General features: G+C 39.6%; 1 protein-coding gene across 4 annotated transcripts; it reads left to right on the forward strand.

Annotated features, from left to right (window-relative positions):
* The first annotated feature begins 5,795 nt into the window (after positions 1 to 5,795).
* Positions 5,796 to 11,122, forward strand: LOC129588074 (eukaryotic translation initiation factor 3 subunit B-like). 4 transcript variants are annotated; one of them, XM_055482116.1, is made up of 16 exons: positions 5,796 to 6,033; positions 6,550 to 6,657; positions 6,757 to 6,973; positions 7,061 to 7,192; positions 7,343 to 7,400; positions 7,467 to 7,604; positions 7,982 to 8,139; positions 8,267 to 8,407; positions 8,468 to 8,537; positions 8,710 to 9,082; positions 9,373 to 9,495; positions 9,696 to 9,777; positions 9,833 to 9,980; positions 10,247 to 10,450; positions 10,524 to 10,632; positions 10,843 to 11,122. In XM_055482116.1, the coding sequence occupies exons 2-16, from the start codon at positions 6,606 to 6,608 to the stop codon at positions 10,935 to 10,937; spliced, it is 2,100 nt and encodes a 699-aa protein (XP_055338091.1). In that variant the 5' UTR covers positions 5,796 to 6,033; positions 6,550 to 6,605; the 3' UTR covers positions 10,938 to 11,122. The 4 variants fall into 4 exon arrangements, with proteins under 4 accessions (XP_055338091.1, XP_055338092.1, XP_055338090.1 ...); XM_055482117.1 differs by lacking the exon at positions 5,796 to 6,033 and adding an exon at positions 6,224 to 6,438; XM_055482115.1 differs by lacking the exon at positions 5,796 to 6,033 and adding an exon at positions 6,231 to 6,448.
* Positions 11,123 to 17,680: the final 6,558 nt, after the last annotated feature.

Raw genomic sequence — 17,680 nt, forward strand, 5'->3', positions numbered from 1 at the left:
TATTTATTTAATTTTCCTGTTGTATTGTCAAAAACAGAACAGCTTACGTATTATACCTCAACCTGTAAACTTGTTTGCCTTAACGAGGACTACGGCAACAACAACAACGACGCGTAATTATTAAGATTTATTTGTGCATTGGACGAAAACACTAGCACCCGAACACCGGTCACCGGTGCAATCGACTCCGTCGTCCTATCTAAATCAGTCAAATCATCTCCCAGTCAAATCATCTCCCAGTCTCCTCGCAAAAGAAGGTGGGCGTGGGGGAAGAACTACTTGATGCATGTAAATCACCTTTACTGTACTGAAATTGATTACTGCAGTGGACACAACAGAAACTAAAATGTACTAAACACAAATGTGCAATCGCTATGCGACATCGTAGTCAGAGTTGCATTACTTCTCCAGTATCGGGATGTGCATCCCAACGACACACCTTAATGGCTTTTCTCGGCTGGACACTGTTCAACCACGTCGTCCAGCCTTGCAACTACGTACGCTGCGTTAACCGGAATTAGCTGTGCTAATTCTATTTTGCTACAGTTTTCTGCATGGGGTGGATTCTGTGCCGTGTCAGATGACCTAAAACAGTTACTGTAATACTCACAGTCCGCGATAAAAAAGTGTTATTAGCTTGCTGTAAAGTTGCTGAAAATTAAGATCTCTCAGACTGATTCCGTGATGTGTCCAGCCGAGAAAAGCCATTAAGGTGTGTCGTTGGGATGCACATCCCGATACTGGAGAAGTAATGCAACTCTGACTACGATGTCGCATAGCGATTGCACATTTGTGTTTAGTACATTTTAGTTTCTGTTGTGTCCACTGCAGTAATCAATTTCAGTACAGTAAAGGTGATTTACATGCATCAAGTAGTTCTTCCCCACGCCCACCTTCTTTTGCGAGGAGACTGGGAGATGATTTGACTGGGAGATGATTTGACTGATTTAGATAGGACGACGGAGTCGATTGCACCGGTGACCGGTGTTCGGGTGCTAGTGTTTTCGTCCAATGCACAAATAAATCTTAATAATTACGCGTCGTTGTTGTTGTTGCCGTAGTCCTCGTTAAGGCAAACAAGTTTACAGGTTGAGGTATAATACGTAAGCTGTTCTGTTTTTGACAATACAACAGGAAAATTAAATAAATAAATAAAAGAAACCAAATAAAACAGAAAACCTTCGGAAAAACAGCAAATCAGCGATATTTCTGCGCCCGAAATTCGGGGCGCAAGAATTTGTGCGCCTGACATCGGGCGCATAGCTAAATTCTATGCGCCCGGTTTGTCGGGGCGCATAGCAGTCACCAAAATTATAAGTAAGTAAGTTAAGTAAGTAATAAACTATAATTAGTAAGTAATGTAATAAATTATAAGTTTTGATGTAATAAATTATAAGTTATACTTTGAACGTAAAACTGCGTTACACGTGCAGCAGCAATTCTCCTACATTTAAAATATGGGTTGCTAGATACAAAATATATACATACTCCCACAACCATGTATCTAGAACTTTCTAGGAGCTAACAACATTAATCTAAGTACTACAACATACGTACTACTAAATTTAAGTACTACAACTTTCAAAAATTCATGATACGCCGGCGATTAAGTGATAAGTGCTGTGGGTATTACATACCGTATTACGAGTACTAACAACATTTAAGTACTACAGCTTTTAAAAAACTTTTTAGACCTTCTCCAAAAACTAGAGATTTTTTTAGAGATAAAGGTAGGAACGTTTGTGCGATGCTCTATTTATAAAATTATCAACTTATTGAAAAAATCAATCCTGATTTAGGAGATAATTTTCAAAAAATAAGGACGTAAGGATATATGAATCTATTGGCAAGACTCGGTCGCGCTAGCGCGCGACCAGTTGTGTTCAGGGTATGGAAGAATGAAAGAAATTACAAAATATACTTCGTACACCAATAAAATATTTCAAATATAAACGCCCACCGAGGCCAGCTACGAAAATGTTTTAAACATGTAGAAATGCGGACAGCTTTCACGCTTTCCGGTTAAAATCGATCAGTTTACAAAAACTGTAATAATCTCCGTAATTTTTCTTTTTGTTTGTCTTTTCATGTTTTTAATGTAACTTTATATTCTAGCCAACTCAAAATCTTTTGGTACGACAGATAGTATTTAAACGGTGATAAAATGGATGGCGTGGGATCACTTACACCATGCCCATAAAACACCATTCAGCCGATATTAGAGCAGAATTAATGGAAAGTTGTGGGAAACAATTGATAGCTGCTGAAAGTGACCTCGCAGACTGCATCTTTAGCTACTCATTGCAAGATTTTCAGCCATTCATCCAGCTGTTCAGTATTTAAAAAAATAAATTAAATACATATTTATTAGAATACCTAAGCTGCCATAGATATCAGTATACAAAGTAACGTAGGTTAGTGAATGCTCAGGCTACTACCAGCACCACAGAGCCGTTACGTTAGTGAATACAGGAAGTTAACGGGCCGCGGGCCGGCTCTTAGATATTCAGGAATAATTAGATACTCGTATAAATTATACACATCAGACCGTGAGATATTGAGGTACTTAGATTTGTAGATATTTTTAAAATTTAGAAACTCTAGAGTCTAAAAATATAGATGGCCGCAAGGGCCGAGTCGAAATATTTAGAAATTCTTGAAATGTAAAAGCTTTAAAGCGGGCTTTGAAAGAATTTATAGTTATTTGGAGGTAATCGAACGGATTTAAGAATGTATTAAAGGTTTCAAGAATTAAAAAAAATAAAATTATGTTTAATGTAATTGGCAGTTTTAAATAACTATTGTTTAGGCTGCTGCTGCGAACTCTAGAAGCCAACAGCATTTAAGTACAGTACTATTAACCTGTAGTACTAACAACCCTAGAAGTACTACAACTTTTAAAATTTTCTTTAGATTCTTCATTAAAACTTAAGATTTTTGAAGATAATGGTAGAACGTTTAGATGCTCTATTTTATAAAATTAACAACTTATTGAAAATGAATGTTGATTTAGAATATTTCAAATAACAACCTTTAAGTACTACCATCCCTTAAGTACTGCACTTTTTTGTATTTTTTAGACATCTCCAAAACTTAAGATTTTTTAGATATAAGGTAGAGCTGATGCTTATTTTATAAAATTATCAACTTATTGAAAATCAATCTTATTTAGGAGATAATTTCCAGAAAATAAGGACGTAAGGATATATGAATCTATTGATACAGTATAGTAGTATACAAATTCACTTCATTCATATCAATAGATTCATATATCCTTACGTCCTTATTTTTTGGAAATTATCTCCTAAATCAAGATTGATTTTTTCAATAAGTTGTTAATTTTATAAAATAAGGCATCGCACAAACGTTCCTACCTTTATCTTTAAAAAAACCTAAAGTTTTGGAGAAGGTCTAAAAAAATTTTTAAAAGTGGTAGTACTTAAGGATTGTCAGTACTTAAAGGTTGTTAGTTTTGGAAATTATCTCCTAAATCAACATTGATTTTTTCAATAAGTTGTTAATTTTATAAAATAGAGCATCGCACAAACGTTCCTACCTTCATCTTTAAAAAAATCTTAAGTTTTGGAGAAGGTCCAAAAAACTGTTTTGAAAGTTGTAGTACTTAAGGGTTGTCAGCACTTAAGGTTGTAGCACTTAAATGTGGCAGCGTAGTATTAAGTACTTAAAATTAATGTTGTTAGTACTTTAGTGTAATACTACGTAAGTTGTACTTTAATGTAATACTACGTAAGTTATAGTACTTAAATGCTGTTAGCTTTTAGAAAACTCGCAACTTAGCAACCTAAACAATTGTTATTTAAAATTGCCAATTACATCAAACATAATTTTATTTTTTCTAATTCTTGAAACCTTTAAGACGTTCTTAAATCCGTTCGATTTCCTCAAAATAACTATAAATTCTTCCAAAGTCGGCTTTAAAGCTTTTACATTTCCAGAATTTCTAAATATTTCGACTCGGCCCCGCGCAGCGGGGCCGTTACCTCTACATATTTTTAGCCTCCAGAGTTTCTAAATTTTAAAAATATCTAGAAATGTGAGTATCTCAATATCTCACGGTCTAAAGTGTCTAATTTATACGAGTATCTAATTCTTTAATATCCAAGAGCCGGCCCGCGGCCCGTTTACTGTATTCACAACGTAGCGGCTCTGTGGTACTGGTGGTAGCTTGGGCATTCACAAACCTACGTTACTTTGTAATACTGGTGGCAGCTTTGGTAGTCACTAACCTAAAATCTAATAAATATGTATTTAATTTATCAACCGAAGCGAAGCGAAGGTCCTCTATGTTCAAGAAAACGGGAGTTTCTGTCACGTCGGTCACGTCGGTCACGCACACAGAAATTCTTGCGCAATCGTGGCTACCCAGAATAACTTAAGGTGACCACTCCCTAAACTACCTTCACCTACCTTTCACTCCGTACACTGCCTTTCGCCCTGTACATTGAAAAGACCAAGTGGCAACTTCTAGTACAGAAGAAACCTGCGAAACTGGTCGAAACTTCGTTCAAAAATGAAAACGGCAATGCCAACGTTTCAAACCCTGTGCGAAGAAAAACCGGTATCCGGGAGCCGAGAGTTACTTACGTACAACTGGTGATAATACGTGAACTTACGCGGCAATGGCAGCTGTTAACGAAAACGGCAGGTCCGGAAATAGCGTTAACATGAAGAATTCAAAACAGTAAAAGGTCGCGAACGCAGATAAAGGTAGTGCCGAATGGTAGTGTACGACGTAAAAGATAAGGAAAGGCAGTGTACGGATTAGTTACCATAGTTCATATACGTATGCAGTGCACTTTAATATACAGTACTTAGTCTAAGGTTCTTCTATCCAGAAATTTATAATACAAAGTACAAATAATACTGAAGTGCAGTACTTTACGCATATATAATACATCCCGTCTCGCCGCGCACTTTAACCTATTAACGCCGGGTACCAGAAGGAGTGGGAATAGCCATCTGAAAATTAGTATTAATCGACCAAAAATGTCAATTACGAAAGTCACTTTTTGTATAATTTTTCTGACCATAGGTCAAGCCGGACACCATGATGCCCAAATGACACGCATCGGAACTGAGCCATTTGGCACTGTACGAGTATAGCTTTTTTTCAAATACCGTAAAACCCGATATTAACGCCCCCCCCCCCCCCGAAATTAACGCCCCGTGCGGTTTTAAACGCCCCTCCCGAAGCTCGGTGGCCCCCCTCCCCGCTCGCCTCCCAGGGTTTTACGGTGGTAATTCATAAAAAATTGCATAAATTCATAAAAAAATATACTGGAACTGGACACTGGATACATCATTTTAAGTTTCTGTGTCGTTGTTCTGTAGCGCTCTGTAAGATTCAGCACTACACCATTGTTTGGTTCACTTTTACAGAACTTCCGGCAATTTTACAGAAGTTACAGAACGTATGTAAAGTCTGCGGCGATGTCGGCATTTCTATGTCGGCTTTTTCCGCATAAGAACTGGGGTAGATTGGCGATAGATCGTTTTCCTTTGAATCTTCTGCAGTTCATTAAAGCAGCAAAATGCTACCGCTCCAAAGTAAAGATAACTGGACAGTTAAAACAGAACGCCTGCGCCAGGTTTTTTAACTAAGTATACTTCTACATATTATATCGTTCGTAGATGTTAGATATAAATGAATCCAATAAAGTGTCTGATATTATGCAGTCTTCTGTTAGTCACTATTATGGATATCAGAGTCAGTAAAAGGAAAATTGCGCAGTGCATCGACATCCCTGTGTGTAATTCACTTTCCCAGTTCTAAATACTTCTCGAAATATTTCTAGCTTGGCTGGGTCTTTTAGTGCTAGCAAGGAGCGGTGCATTTCCCTAGTTTTATTAAATACTGAACAGCTGGCTGAATGGCTGAAAATCTTGCAGTTAGTAGCTAAAGATGCAGTCTGCGAGGTCACTTTAAGCAACTATTAACTTTCCCACAAGTTTCCATTAATTCTGCGCTGAAATATCGGCTGAATGGTGTTTTATCATTATTATGGGCATCGTGTAAGTGATCCTACGCCATCCATTTTATCACCGTTTAAATACTACCTGTCGTACCAAAAAATTCAAGTTTTCAGTTGGCTAGATCAGCAATATAAAGTTACATTAAAAACATGAAAAAGACAAACAAGAAAAATCACAGAGATTATTATAATTTTTGTAAACTGATCGATTTTAACCGGAAAGCTTGAAAGCTGTCCGCATTTCTACGTGTTTAAAATATTTTCGTAGCTGGCCTCGGTGGGGTTTTATATTTGAAATATTTTATTGCTGCACGGAGTATGTTTTGTAATTTCTTTCATTCTTCCATACCTAGAACACAACTGGTCGCGCGCTAGCGCGACCGATACTTGTAATTATATAGTACTGTCCGCCATATTTCCAACGCAAGGCTGCCCGCATTTTCTGGTAAAATCAGGTAGATACCGAGATACGTGGTAATTCATCTTAATAGAATATAGATAATAAATATTTCTTTTTCCAATGATATTTCTTTTTACATAAAAATGACTACCTTAGTCGACGGTCGAAAGCGTTCGACCGCATCGCGCTCCGATTCTGCAAGCTATCCCCACATGCCGAATTTTGCCGATCCAGCCGACTATATCGACAATATCACTGATGAAGGTGAGGAGCCCCAGTACCCATCCTCAGCGGGGTCGCGGGTTCTTCCACGTTTTTCTCGTCCTATTTTCGTGGAAATCAGGTGTCTGTATTTTTTTACAGAATTATTACCTGATATCCAGAAATTGCGTCCCAATGAAACGACGGGAATGGAGAGTATCATCATCCTGGATGGACTGCCTATGGTGCCGCCGGAGCGCCTGGAGAAATTGAGGAACGTGGTCAAGAAGATTATGGTACAGCACGCAAACTTCGATGTGTCGGAATTGGAAATTATCAATGAGATTCATCCGATTGATGAAAGTAACGTGTCCAAGGGGTAAGTTCAGATGGTGAATTGCTGGTATGTGTACGTAGTTGGTGTGGTTTGAGTATTTGGATTTTCCCTGGATTTGATGTTTTTCAGCTTCGCATTTTATGAGTTTGCTGATTCCGATGCGGAACCCTCGATAGCGGCCCGGGTTAAGAAGGCGATGAATGGATATAAATTTGACAAGCAGCATACATTATCTGTAGACTTCTTCGTGGATTTTGACAAGTAAGGCCGTGAAAGCTTTATCGATACAGTATATTCAATAAAAAACTTCATAAAAATTAATGATAAATCGTTATTTGAGCTCGCGTATTTTTTCCATTCTGTCTAACGCAAATTCGGTAAGAAAAGTTTGTTAGAGATCCGAATTTTTAGATATATTTCGGTCCCGGATGAAGCGGAAGAGCCAACGGTTCAGGATTTCAAAGATCCCGTGAGTACTTTTCAAAAATTCGGAAATTTTCTTGTTTTTATTATTAATTTGGTTGTCGTTCAATAGGGGAATTTGCGCTATTGGCTAGAAAGTGAAGACTGTTATGATCATTACGCTGTCATATGGGGCGGCAACACAGGAACCGAAAAGATGACGGCCTATGCGAATTCCCCCGTGGAACCCGCTCTGCTGCAAGAACGCGAGGTTTGTGGACAGTACTTGAAAATTAATGTTGAACAAGATTTTTTTATCATGCTGTTTCAATCAATCTTTCTACTAATAATTATTTTTATTACAATAGACGTATTTTTGACTATCTAAGTGAGCGATCAATTTTTTTTATCAGAGTTCATTTTTGAATTAAACGGTTATAAGTTATAACGTACGACAGTAAGTACTTCTTAAACACTTTCGATCCTGAAGTTCCGACTGCAAATTAAAGTAGTCTTCATAAAATATTACACCAACAGCCCGATAGCACTGCGTACTCGTATATAAGTGGAGATTCTGTAACACCATTTTGAAGTCAGGTGGAGGACGAGCGTGTAGCACATTGGTTCTGCATGAATACGTTATTTTAGCACTGGACCGACCGATACGCCATTTGGTCACCCCTTGGCACCTACCTGGCCACCTTTCACCAGAAAGGAGTAGCTCTTTGGGGCGGACCAAACTTTGCGCAGATCACCCGTTTCAGCCACGAGGGAGTCATTAACGCATCATTTTCTCCTAATGAGCGGTAAATATACTACCAGTGCTTACGGTTAGTTTATTGGTCATCGATTGGTTTTGGTAGAAATGTTGATTCTTTTAATCAGGTCGGAAAACGAGAAAACATTTTTTGAAATGAAAATTCTTTTTCCTAGATATCTTCTGACGATGCGCAACAAGCCCGAGCATCTGCCAGTTGACGAGCAGTGTCTGATACTGTGGGATGTGGTTACGTCGGCAAAAAAGAAGAGATTCCCCTGGAGCGAAAAGGACTCTCCGAATCCGAATTTTCTCAAGTGAGACCAGCGCATGCTGATGCTTATTTGATTGGTATTTGAATGCGGTTCACATTCCAGGTGGAGTCCGGACGAAAACTACTTTGCCACAATGACAAAGAACGAATGTATTAACATTTACAACACCAAGGTTAGTGGCAGTTATTTGATATGAACGGTTTTCCATGATTTCAAATACAGAAAGCTGTTCCTATTTACTGAAGTTTGTTCGATACGTAACCTTGTTTCAACGTTTTGATTGGACATTGATATTGCAAGCCTGTTTCGAAAGTCGTGGGTATTTGCACACACTGTTTTCGTAGACTTTCTCTCGTGTTGTCCGCGATATCCCCGGCGTGGCAGATTTCTCATGGAGTCCGGCACACAATTATCTCGCATATTGGGTGCGGGAAAGTGACAACAAAGATGTACCGGCCCGAGTCGTTCTGCTGTACGTTCCTCTCGACAAAGATAAGCCCATGGAGGAGATCCGCAGTAAACAGCTGTTCAGCGTCAAGGATTGTGAGTTCTACTGGCAGAAGAACGGCGATTACATGGCCGTCAAAGTGCAGCGTTATAAACATATCAAGAAAAAAGGCGCCGACAAGTTCGATTACGGTGGAATATTTCACAACCTCGAGATTTTCACCCTGATTAAGAGAAAGGAAGTCCCCGTAGAATCCATTGAGATACGAGGTGAGTAGAGTGTTCGGTTTTGGAAGTTATTGGTTGCAAGATTTGTTCGTTACCGAAATGGTAATTGCCTTGTAACTTAATTAGGATTACCGAATCTCATGGCAGTTGTTAGAGAAAGAGGTTGAATATATTTCGCAAGATCGGTCTGCATTTCGTAGCCATGTTGATAATCTTTTTGTATCTCGGGGGTCTCTCCTCTTTTAGTAAAAAACTTCTGTTAAATACGGTTTCATTAAAATACAGTGGTTTACCAGAAAAACTTCGAATGAATGTGTGGTTAACGTTTGCAGATCCCATCGTGGATTTATCCTGGGAGCCTAATGGCAGCAAATTAGTAGTGCTGACTGTGGCTGATTCAGTAACATCGACTAATTTCTACAGTGGACGACAAGGCGCCACGTTCGAATTAGTTAGTAAGTGCCGTTTTCTACCGAAAAGTTGAAGGAATCTGGTAAGTTGAGATTTTTAACTATCCGTGAACCTTCTTCTTCTTTACTTAGCTCGCATTTGCTTTATTAGATATTCTGCGATGTACGGTGGTTTATGATTTATCGATACTTTTGGCTGCATTTTTTACAGTTTAAGGTGATTATTATGGTTGAATGCGTTGTAGAAAAATTAGCGCTGCGGCACAAAGTGGAGAAAATCTCATGGTCACCTATGGGACAGTTCGTTGTTCTTCACACGGCTTCGAGGTACAGCATAATCGTATTTCTGACCGTGGGCTTTTAGAGACAGTGTGCCTTGCAGCGGAAGCGTCGGGTATTTAATTTTTGTGGACACAGCCGATTTGTCAGTGCTGGCAGACGTGGAACACTTCCTGCTCTCTGACGTACAGTGGGATCCCACAGGACGCTACCTTACAGCTGTTACATCCTCCTCGAATGTCGGAAATAGGGTAATAATTTTTGTTATTGGGTAGTAGCAAAGTAGTGCAATATTAGTACATTTTGTTTCTTGTTGTCTTCGTTGGTTTTTTTTTGTAAACAATCACTGATTTTATCGCTCGGTAAATGCTTATTGTAAATTTATAATGGCAATTTCTGTACTTTAAGACAGTGCAGTTGTTTCCGGCCTGTCCAGACTTAACATCCTTATAACTTTTGCTGATGTTCTTCAAAATATTTCGATTTTGTTCACCCAGAAATTTGTGGGAATTTACAGAAAGATAACGGATTTACACTGTATTCCTTCCAAGGCCGCTATATCCGTAACGAGAAAGTAGACGGGTTGAGTATGTTCAGCTGGCGACCGAGACCCGTTTCCATTCTCCCAGCAGAAAAACTCAAAGATATCAAAAAGAACCTGAAGAAATACGCATCCGAATTCGAAACCAAGGATCGCTTGCTGGCATCAAAAGCCTCGAAGGTGGGTTGACTTACCTGCAGCGCACGAAAGCACAAAACCGTGATTTTGTGAAGCACAGAACCATGATTTTTAGGAAGTGTCGGAGCGGCGAAAACGCCAGATGACAGAGATTACGGATTTTTTGACGGCAAAGCAGCGCTACTTCGAGCAGGGACGACACAAACGAGTGGCGCTAAGGCGAGGTGCGTATTTAGGTGCCTAAATGTTCAAAAGTTTGCTAGGATTAGTGTAAAATAAAGAATTGGACGACTTTGCCTAATTTGAGTGCTTTTTGTAGTTTTTGTTCTTCAGTAACTTAGACGAGGTTACTTGATGGTATATATTTTTGCTGTTTTGTGATTTGGACCGATGATTGTGAATAATGTTAATTAGTATTCCTTTCTTACTATCAGGAATGGATACAGACGCGTTGGATGCCCATCCGGATGAGCTGGTGGAAGAGCAGCTTGAAGTGATGGTTAATATGACTTTTACTAACATCGAATAGTTTGTCAAGCGTCATTTTCGTAGGTTTAGGTATACGTTGAATGGTAATCACATAGAATATTCGAATGAGACCTTCGGTGTTTTTTTCTTGTACTAATATGAATGTCGTTTGCTGCATCTCCTGTCAACTTAGACTGACCTTCGGGCTATGGAGGTTGTATTGTGCTAATACGAGCTATTCATTCAGTATTGTGCTAATACGAGCCATTCAATAGAATCATTCTCTATGCCAGAACTAATGCATTCGGATACAGTTCGCTGGATACAAAAAACTTCATTTTTTGTTTCGCAATATTAGCGTAAGCATGTTGCAGCAGACAGGGTCATGTCATACAGTTTCTGAATTTCAACAAAACTTGCGAAAATCAGGTACTGAAATAAATAAAACCTGCGACTCGGCGAGTGCGCGCTGAAATAAGTAAAAGTGGAACAGAGAGATTCACAAGAGATGTGAGCAGGGCCATAGCAGGAATGGGAATGAAGGTCTGTTATATACAATACTCGTACAGACCAGAACAGGTACATCCACTTGAGCGAATTCCAGTGTCTCAGACAGAACCCATCTTTGCGACAAGATCTCGGCATATCCTACTGGACTTTGACCGACCTACTCCTTGTTTACTTAGTCTGTGCAGTGTGCAGTTTAGACTATTCACTATTAAAGCCTAGTAATTTCTAAGTGGGTTTTTGGTTTTATGCATAGACCCCAGCGCGATCGCCTACCCTTCCACGCTCAGTTATTTTAGATCAGTATATATATACTCGCAACCGTAAATTTTCGCTCAGCGGCCTACGCGCCTGCATATTTAATTAATCTATAATGCGTAGGGACACGAAGACGCAATAAAGGCTGTGTTTTTTTTTCATCTGCGCGTACACGTATAGTGGTAGCAGACAGACTGTACCGGTAATCTGTACCATTCATACGGGGCTAGCTAGTAGCTACTTACCATTAGGTGATTTCTATACGCGTAGGCTTATAACGGTACAATAAATAATACAAGAAACAGCAATATTGCAGATATCTATGACTGCCTCCACACAGCCTGAAAATGAAAAACACGCCAACTGCGATGCAAAATGCGAAACTCAAAACAAATCTTAAAGAAGTATAAATTTGCAGCCTGTTATGTCAGGCAAAGTTGATACAAATTACAATCGTCATGAAGTCATTTATCCATGCTTTGTATGAAAAGCATTATTATGGCAATCACAGGCAATTAGGAAATATATTTAAACTTCATTCATAATTATACTGCGAATCGGCACCAGCCAGATTTTTTTAAACGATTTATGAAAGGAAGGAAGTATTTAATCAATTTTACCAACCATCTACAAGGAATAGGTTCCACTGCAAAACCATTCAAGGATCGAGATGCCTTACCTGGTCCTAGATAAAGGTCACACTGGATACCTTCTCTCATCAGTGATATCGCTTCCAGTGCCGCTTTTTGCATTTGACTCACACTGCAGCTATCACCGGCGTCCCGATAAATTTTTCTTAATCGGATTTCCGGCGGCAATATGTCGTCATGAACATAATCCAATCCTATATCTATTCCCGCCCGCTCCTACTTTGTCATGGTTCGTCAGGATCTCTCGTGAGCCTCGCTCCAGTATGACACAGATCGTTAAAGTTGTGATGTTTGAATTTGTATCCAAAGCAAAATGCCCACCCAAAAGCAACGACAGAAAACACTCATAAATAACGTTAACCGACAAACTGAAGCCAAACCAAGAATAACAATGCATTCCCAGTTGAAGTCCGTAATATATACCGTACGCTTAGGTCATCAATTTGCTTAATCGGCAGTTAAACCGATATAAACTACTCCGCATTTTACCGCACTACTCCTTAGTGTGATTTTATATAAATCCATCGTTTTTTAAAAGGTTCAAATCATAATGAAACGGTATCATCAACCTGTCATTCCCGAACGCTGGCATTCCCAGTCCAAAATCACATCGTCGAACGTCGGAATTAATCACTGTCAATCGCATGAGGCCGGATATGGTAAACGAACGTTAGATCCCCTTCTACCGGTAAATCAAGCTAATGCAATCACTTTCAGTTCTTTACCAGGATGACCGCTTCTCGCCAATCAAATCAAGTCAAACCAAGTGTGTTTATCATCGCAGGTACCAGTTTCAAATCGGCGGAAAATCGATGAAAAACCTACCACAGTTTATGATCCAATGAAATGAATTCCTGACAAGCGCCGAATATGGTAAGACGGGTAAGTACTTATGTTATGTTACGGATACTTATTGTCATTTAAAAACTCGTATTCAAAATCAATATCTTGCTCTTGTGCATCCACAATTCCGAATATTTATTTTCTAAATAAATTATAACATTGAACCGATTTTTCGTTGTTCTTACGATGATCTATAACATAAGTACGAGACACCATGCATGATGACTGAGACCCCGCGGCACAAGGTTAGCCATGGTAAATATAGCGAATGCAAATCCCTGCAACTGCCAAGCGGCCAACGCAAAGCCCCACCATTCCACAATTTCCCCGAAAGATTGGCCGCCGTAATGTAGTCGAACATGCCACCGTACGGATCTTGTAGGCTTTGGATCCATCGGATCGCAGATTACGCAGAATGTGATCCGAGTGGATGTTGATGAACAATCCGACGACGAAGAGTGCCACTCCCAGCAGAAACACAGGATCCGCCACATCCGGGATTGGTCCACGGAATTTCAGAATGCTGCGTGCTTGCATGTAGCCGTTATACGTGCAGAAAACGAATGCCATGAGAAAGGGAGCGAGAGGTGTCGGTTTGCCGCCACGAATCAGGAATGAACAGAAAAATGTCCGCTGGAAATAATGCAACATGAAGAGTCCCGCCAGAATCTTGTTAGCTGCAAATGTCGACAAATTATCAGTTAGCTGTTAGTAAAACTTTAACAAGCCGCCTTATCTCTCAGTTTTTTTGCTAACCGAAATGATGCGTTTTAGGTTCAACTCCTGATGCGATAATTCCGTCAAAGAAACCGATGTATCTGCTGCGCCGTACTTGGACGCCGAAATCATTCGTCCATCTTCCAATACAAGTTGTTTAACATTGATCTGGAAATGGGTAACATATAGTCAGAGAGAAAGAATCCAATGCGAAGCTTCGTTCTATTATACTCTAATTTTGTTAAAAATTGGGAAGAATACGTACATAAAATGTTCGCTGCGCTTTGTGCAATATCTCATTCTGAAACAAGGTGAAAATCGTATCTAGAAAGGCATAATTACCGCTTTCCCGTCTGAACCAAACAAAAGCAGCCCGCCATCGTGCACAATAGCGCCTTTTTTTATCCCATCCATCCCGACTTCTTTGCCTTTGGGTACGTCTCGGCGCCACATTTCGGATCCATATAGCGTAATAACCTGATTTAATAATTCAACTAAAGCTACTGTTTCCGTTAGAACAGCGATGTGTCGACGTACTTTGCCATCGATCTTCGTCCATGCTCCCGGAACTTTATCGGTACCGCGGATAAGATTGTGGATTTCCCAGGCCGTCTTGTCAAAATTCACTTCACAGTCTTGTTTCTTGACAATTGGTTCGTAAGAGGCGCCTTTTCCGGTTGGACCACTCTGGGTGGGTGTTCGCTCGTCGCAATCAGCTGCACCGCTTCGTACTGAAAATCAAAGAAAAAATATTATTTCAAAAGAAAACATTTTAAAAAATTGCAATAAATTAAAGCAAAACAAAATCAGTCAGCAACAGCAAACTCAGACAGATACTGTAAAATGGCGCAGCTTTTTAAGAAAACTTCCGAAATACACTCACAATTAAGTCCAGTTCTTTAGTCTTATTAATTCCAGCACTAAAACGCAAGACCGCTACCGATATCAAACTCCAAAACCCACGGATTATATCGAAAACCAAAAGACAGTCATGATTTCCGGGATATACTAAAGATCCCGGAAATCCACTTCAGCAAAGCCATGCACTTTGAAGCCTGAATATCCGGCTTCAGAGAGCTTTTTGCTGCACACGTCACGTGTATCGTTCAAAAACAGCTGAATTTACTATTTTACCCTTAATCTAAAAATTTTAAAAGTTACCGCCACGAGAGTCAAATGCCAGAGCCCGTGATCCACAATACAGATGAAACAACACCTACTTGTATACTTTTTATTTATTGCGCCTGCAATTTACATATATTACAATAAAAGATGTAGCAACATACAATCAAAGCTGTTATAAACTAAACTGCTATGGTTGCTAAACTTGAAGAAGTAAAAAACTTTGTAAAACCTAACAAAATACCAAACTGTAATATGACTGTCATTAAATTCCGAGCGAGTCAAGTCCGATGTTTTGAACAAATTTGTCTCGCCGGGAATCTACTGACCATATAACACAGTTTACGAACTGAATCTGAATTTACCATTGCTTTAATCCCTTCCGGAAATAAAAACCGATTGTACAAGGTGTCCACGGTGTCATTCTCCTGCACTTCGCACTCCTTTTGCAGCAGTCTCGGTCCCGTGTCCAAGCCACCATCAGCCCAGAAAACTGTCAGTCGTGCTTTTTATCACCATGCATCAGTGTCCTTCAAAAAAACACATATTATGTATGTCCAATCGTTTACCGTGCTCTGGATTCGTATGAAATAGAAATCTCAAATGATTATGCCACTTTACAATAATGCCTATGCAAATTGTGGCGCTTTACCACACTCATATACCCACGATAATTTTTGGAATACCTTAGGATACAAGAAGGCCAAAAGTCTGATAATAACAGCATAATTTTTACCAGTTAATTGACGATGCTCTGCGGTGCTTTAGCAAGAGAGATGGATGGTAAATAATACTTTGGTACTTGGGATACTGAATAATATCCATAGGAATTAACTGCGAACAGAATGGCAGGACATTCAGTTCCGCTCCGAGGGACTTGTAATACACCTATTCCGCGGGATTGGTAAAACAAGATTTTGTAAAATCGAAGCGCAACAAAGCACGACAAAAATCAGTCGTACTCTAAGGTTGTTAGGCAAATTCCTGTCAGGAACATAATCCGTATCAACATGAGCATGTGCCACTGGCAGCGGCCTGAATGGTGGAAGCAGGAAAAGAAGCGGAAGCTGAATGGATACTTATTGGCTAAGCAGTCAGTCAACGTTCATTTACGTCACTGATGGGAGTTTTTCCCGCAGCATCGTTTCGCATCCGAAAGAAGCTGCAGCGATTATCATGTCAGCGCTGTGGCGGCGCATGTGCTCCGGTGTGGAGATGTTAATCAGCTCCAACTGTTCCTACTCTAATATGTGGAATGCGGAGCGCGGACCAGCACATCGACCGAGCATTCCGCATCGATTGTAAGCTTACAGAGTTGTAATATAGACATACAGTTTCGGTGACGTGGAAAGTCGCAAAAACGATCAAACAACGTTGCAGCGGCGTATTTAAGCGTTTTCTACGGTAGCGCTACTTGGCTAGCTGCTTATGATTTTTGTAAGGTGATGCGTTTCATGGTTAAAAAAAGAGTGCAGTGATTACAGCCTTACAGCCTTCCTGTCGTTCTTCAAAATGTCGATGAGTATACGTCAGCCGCGTATATTCCAGATTATCAGTACGAAAATTCGTTTTACTATTTTCTCACCACAAGTAGCGTCGAAAAGCTTCCTTATCTGCAAGATTAGAAAGTAGTTTAAAAAGGCAGCATCATCAGTTTTGCGATACTATGAAAGTCCAGTTTCCTAACCATAAGCCGAAGTACTATCGATAGAAGTACACCATCATTGCAAATTAATCAAGCTTCCAATTCTTCGATTCAGCATCACCATTATATTGTAAGCAAAAAGTCCTGCAGATCTAGGACCCTCAATACATTTCAAAGAATGTTTCATATTAAACGTAATTCTGAAGTGTTCCCAAGCAGATCGTTTGGCACCTGACGATTTCAGTAGAGTACCTTTCCTGATACTGCTAGATGGCCCAGCGATGACCTTTTATACTTAAGCTTAGTACAATTAATGCAAAACACTCGGCCAATTTTTTGTTGCTTCTGTTTGTAAGACAAGTTCACGTAACCAAAAACCCATGCTATTTAGCCACAAAAAGCGCATGAAGGTTCTTTGATACAACTACCGCGAAAAAGTTTGGATGGCTGATACCGCGAAAAAGTTTGGATGACTGACCATGATCACTGGACACAGCTGCGTATACCGGACCATGACGTGACGCTTCTCGTTTGACTACCGCAAAAATAAATTAAATCAACACACAATTCCAGATGATTTTGATCGTTCAAACAACACAAACCCAGCACTCATAAAATTTTTATTGGATCTATTACACCGTGGTTGTTTCAAACGAAAAATGGATTATACTCTGTACACCCACCTTTCCAGTACCGACTGCTTGCTATAACGACACTTTTATTTTGTATTGTACTGATAGATGAACTGGAGTCCTCATGTAATAATTTTGCATACTTTTCAGTGTCGAGATATTTTTATCTTGTACAACCCGTGGTCAAGATTTCACGATAACTACTGCGTGACCTTTGTCCTCCAGTCTGCTGGGCCGAGCAAAAGTATGCCGACATTAGATTCATGGCGGAAACGTCTGCTAACACGAGTGCATACAAAGAGCAGTACAGTATTTCAAACAAATTCAGCTAATGCAAGTAGCAAAGCGTTCGATACCATGCATGGCAAGTACAGTAGTTCATTTCTTTAAAACATGTAACTAAATGACTGAATTTTCCACTACTTTTTAG

The sequence above is a fragment of the Paramacrobiotus metropolitanus genome, unplaced genomic scaffold, assembly GCF_019649055.1.
Source record: "Paramacrobiotus metropolitanus isolate TYO unplaced genomic scaffold, Prichtersi_v1.0 Parri_scaffold0000028, whole genome shotgun sequence".
NCBI lineage: Eukaryota > Metazoa > Tardigrada > Eutardigrada > Parachela > Macrobiotidae > Paramacrobiotus > Paramacrobiotus metropolitanus.

Bases quoted from the DNA above. Each gene is read 5' to 3' on its own strand.
- LOC129588074 (XM_055482114.1), top strand. From the start codon at position 6,537: ATGACTACCTTAGTCGACGGTCGAAAGCGTTCGACCGCATCGCGCTCC. The intron at 6,974-7,060 runs GTAAGTTCAGAT...GATGTTTTTCAG, and splicing joins GAAAGTAACGTGTCCAAGGG to CTTCGCATTTTATGAGTTTG. The intron at 8,408-8,467 runs GTGAGACCAGCG...TTCACATTCCAG, and splicing joins CCGAATCCGAATTTTCTCAA to GTGGAGTCCGGACGAAAACT.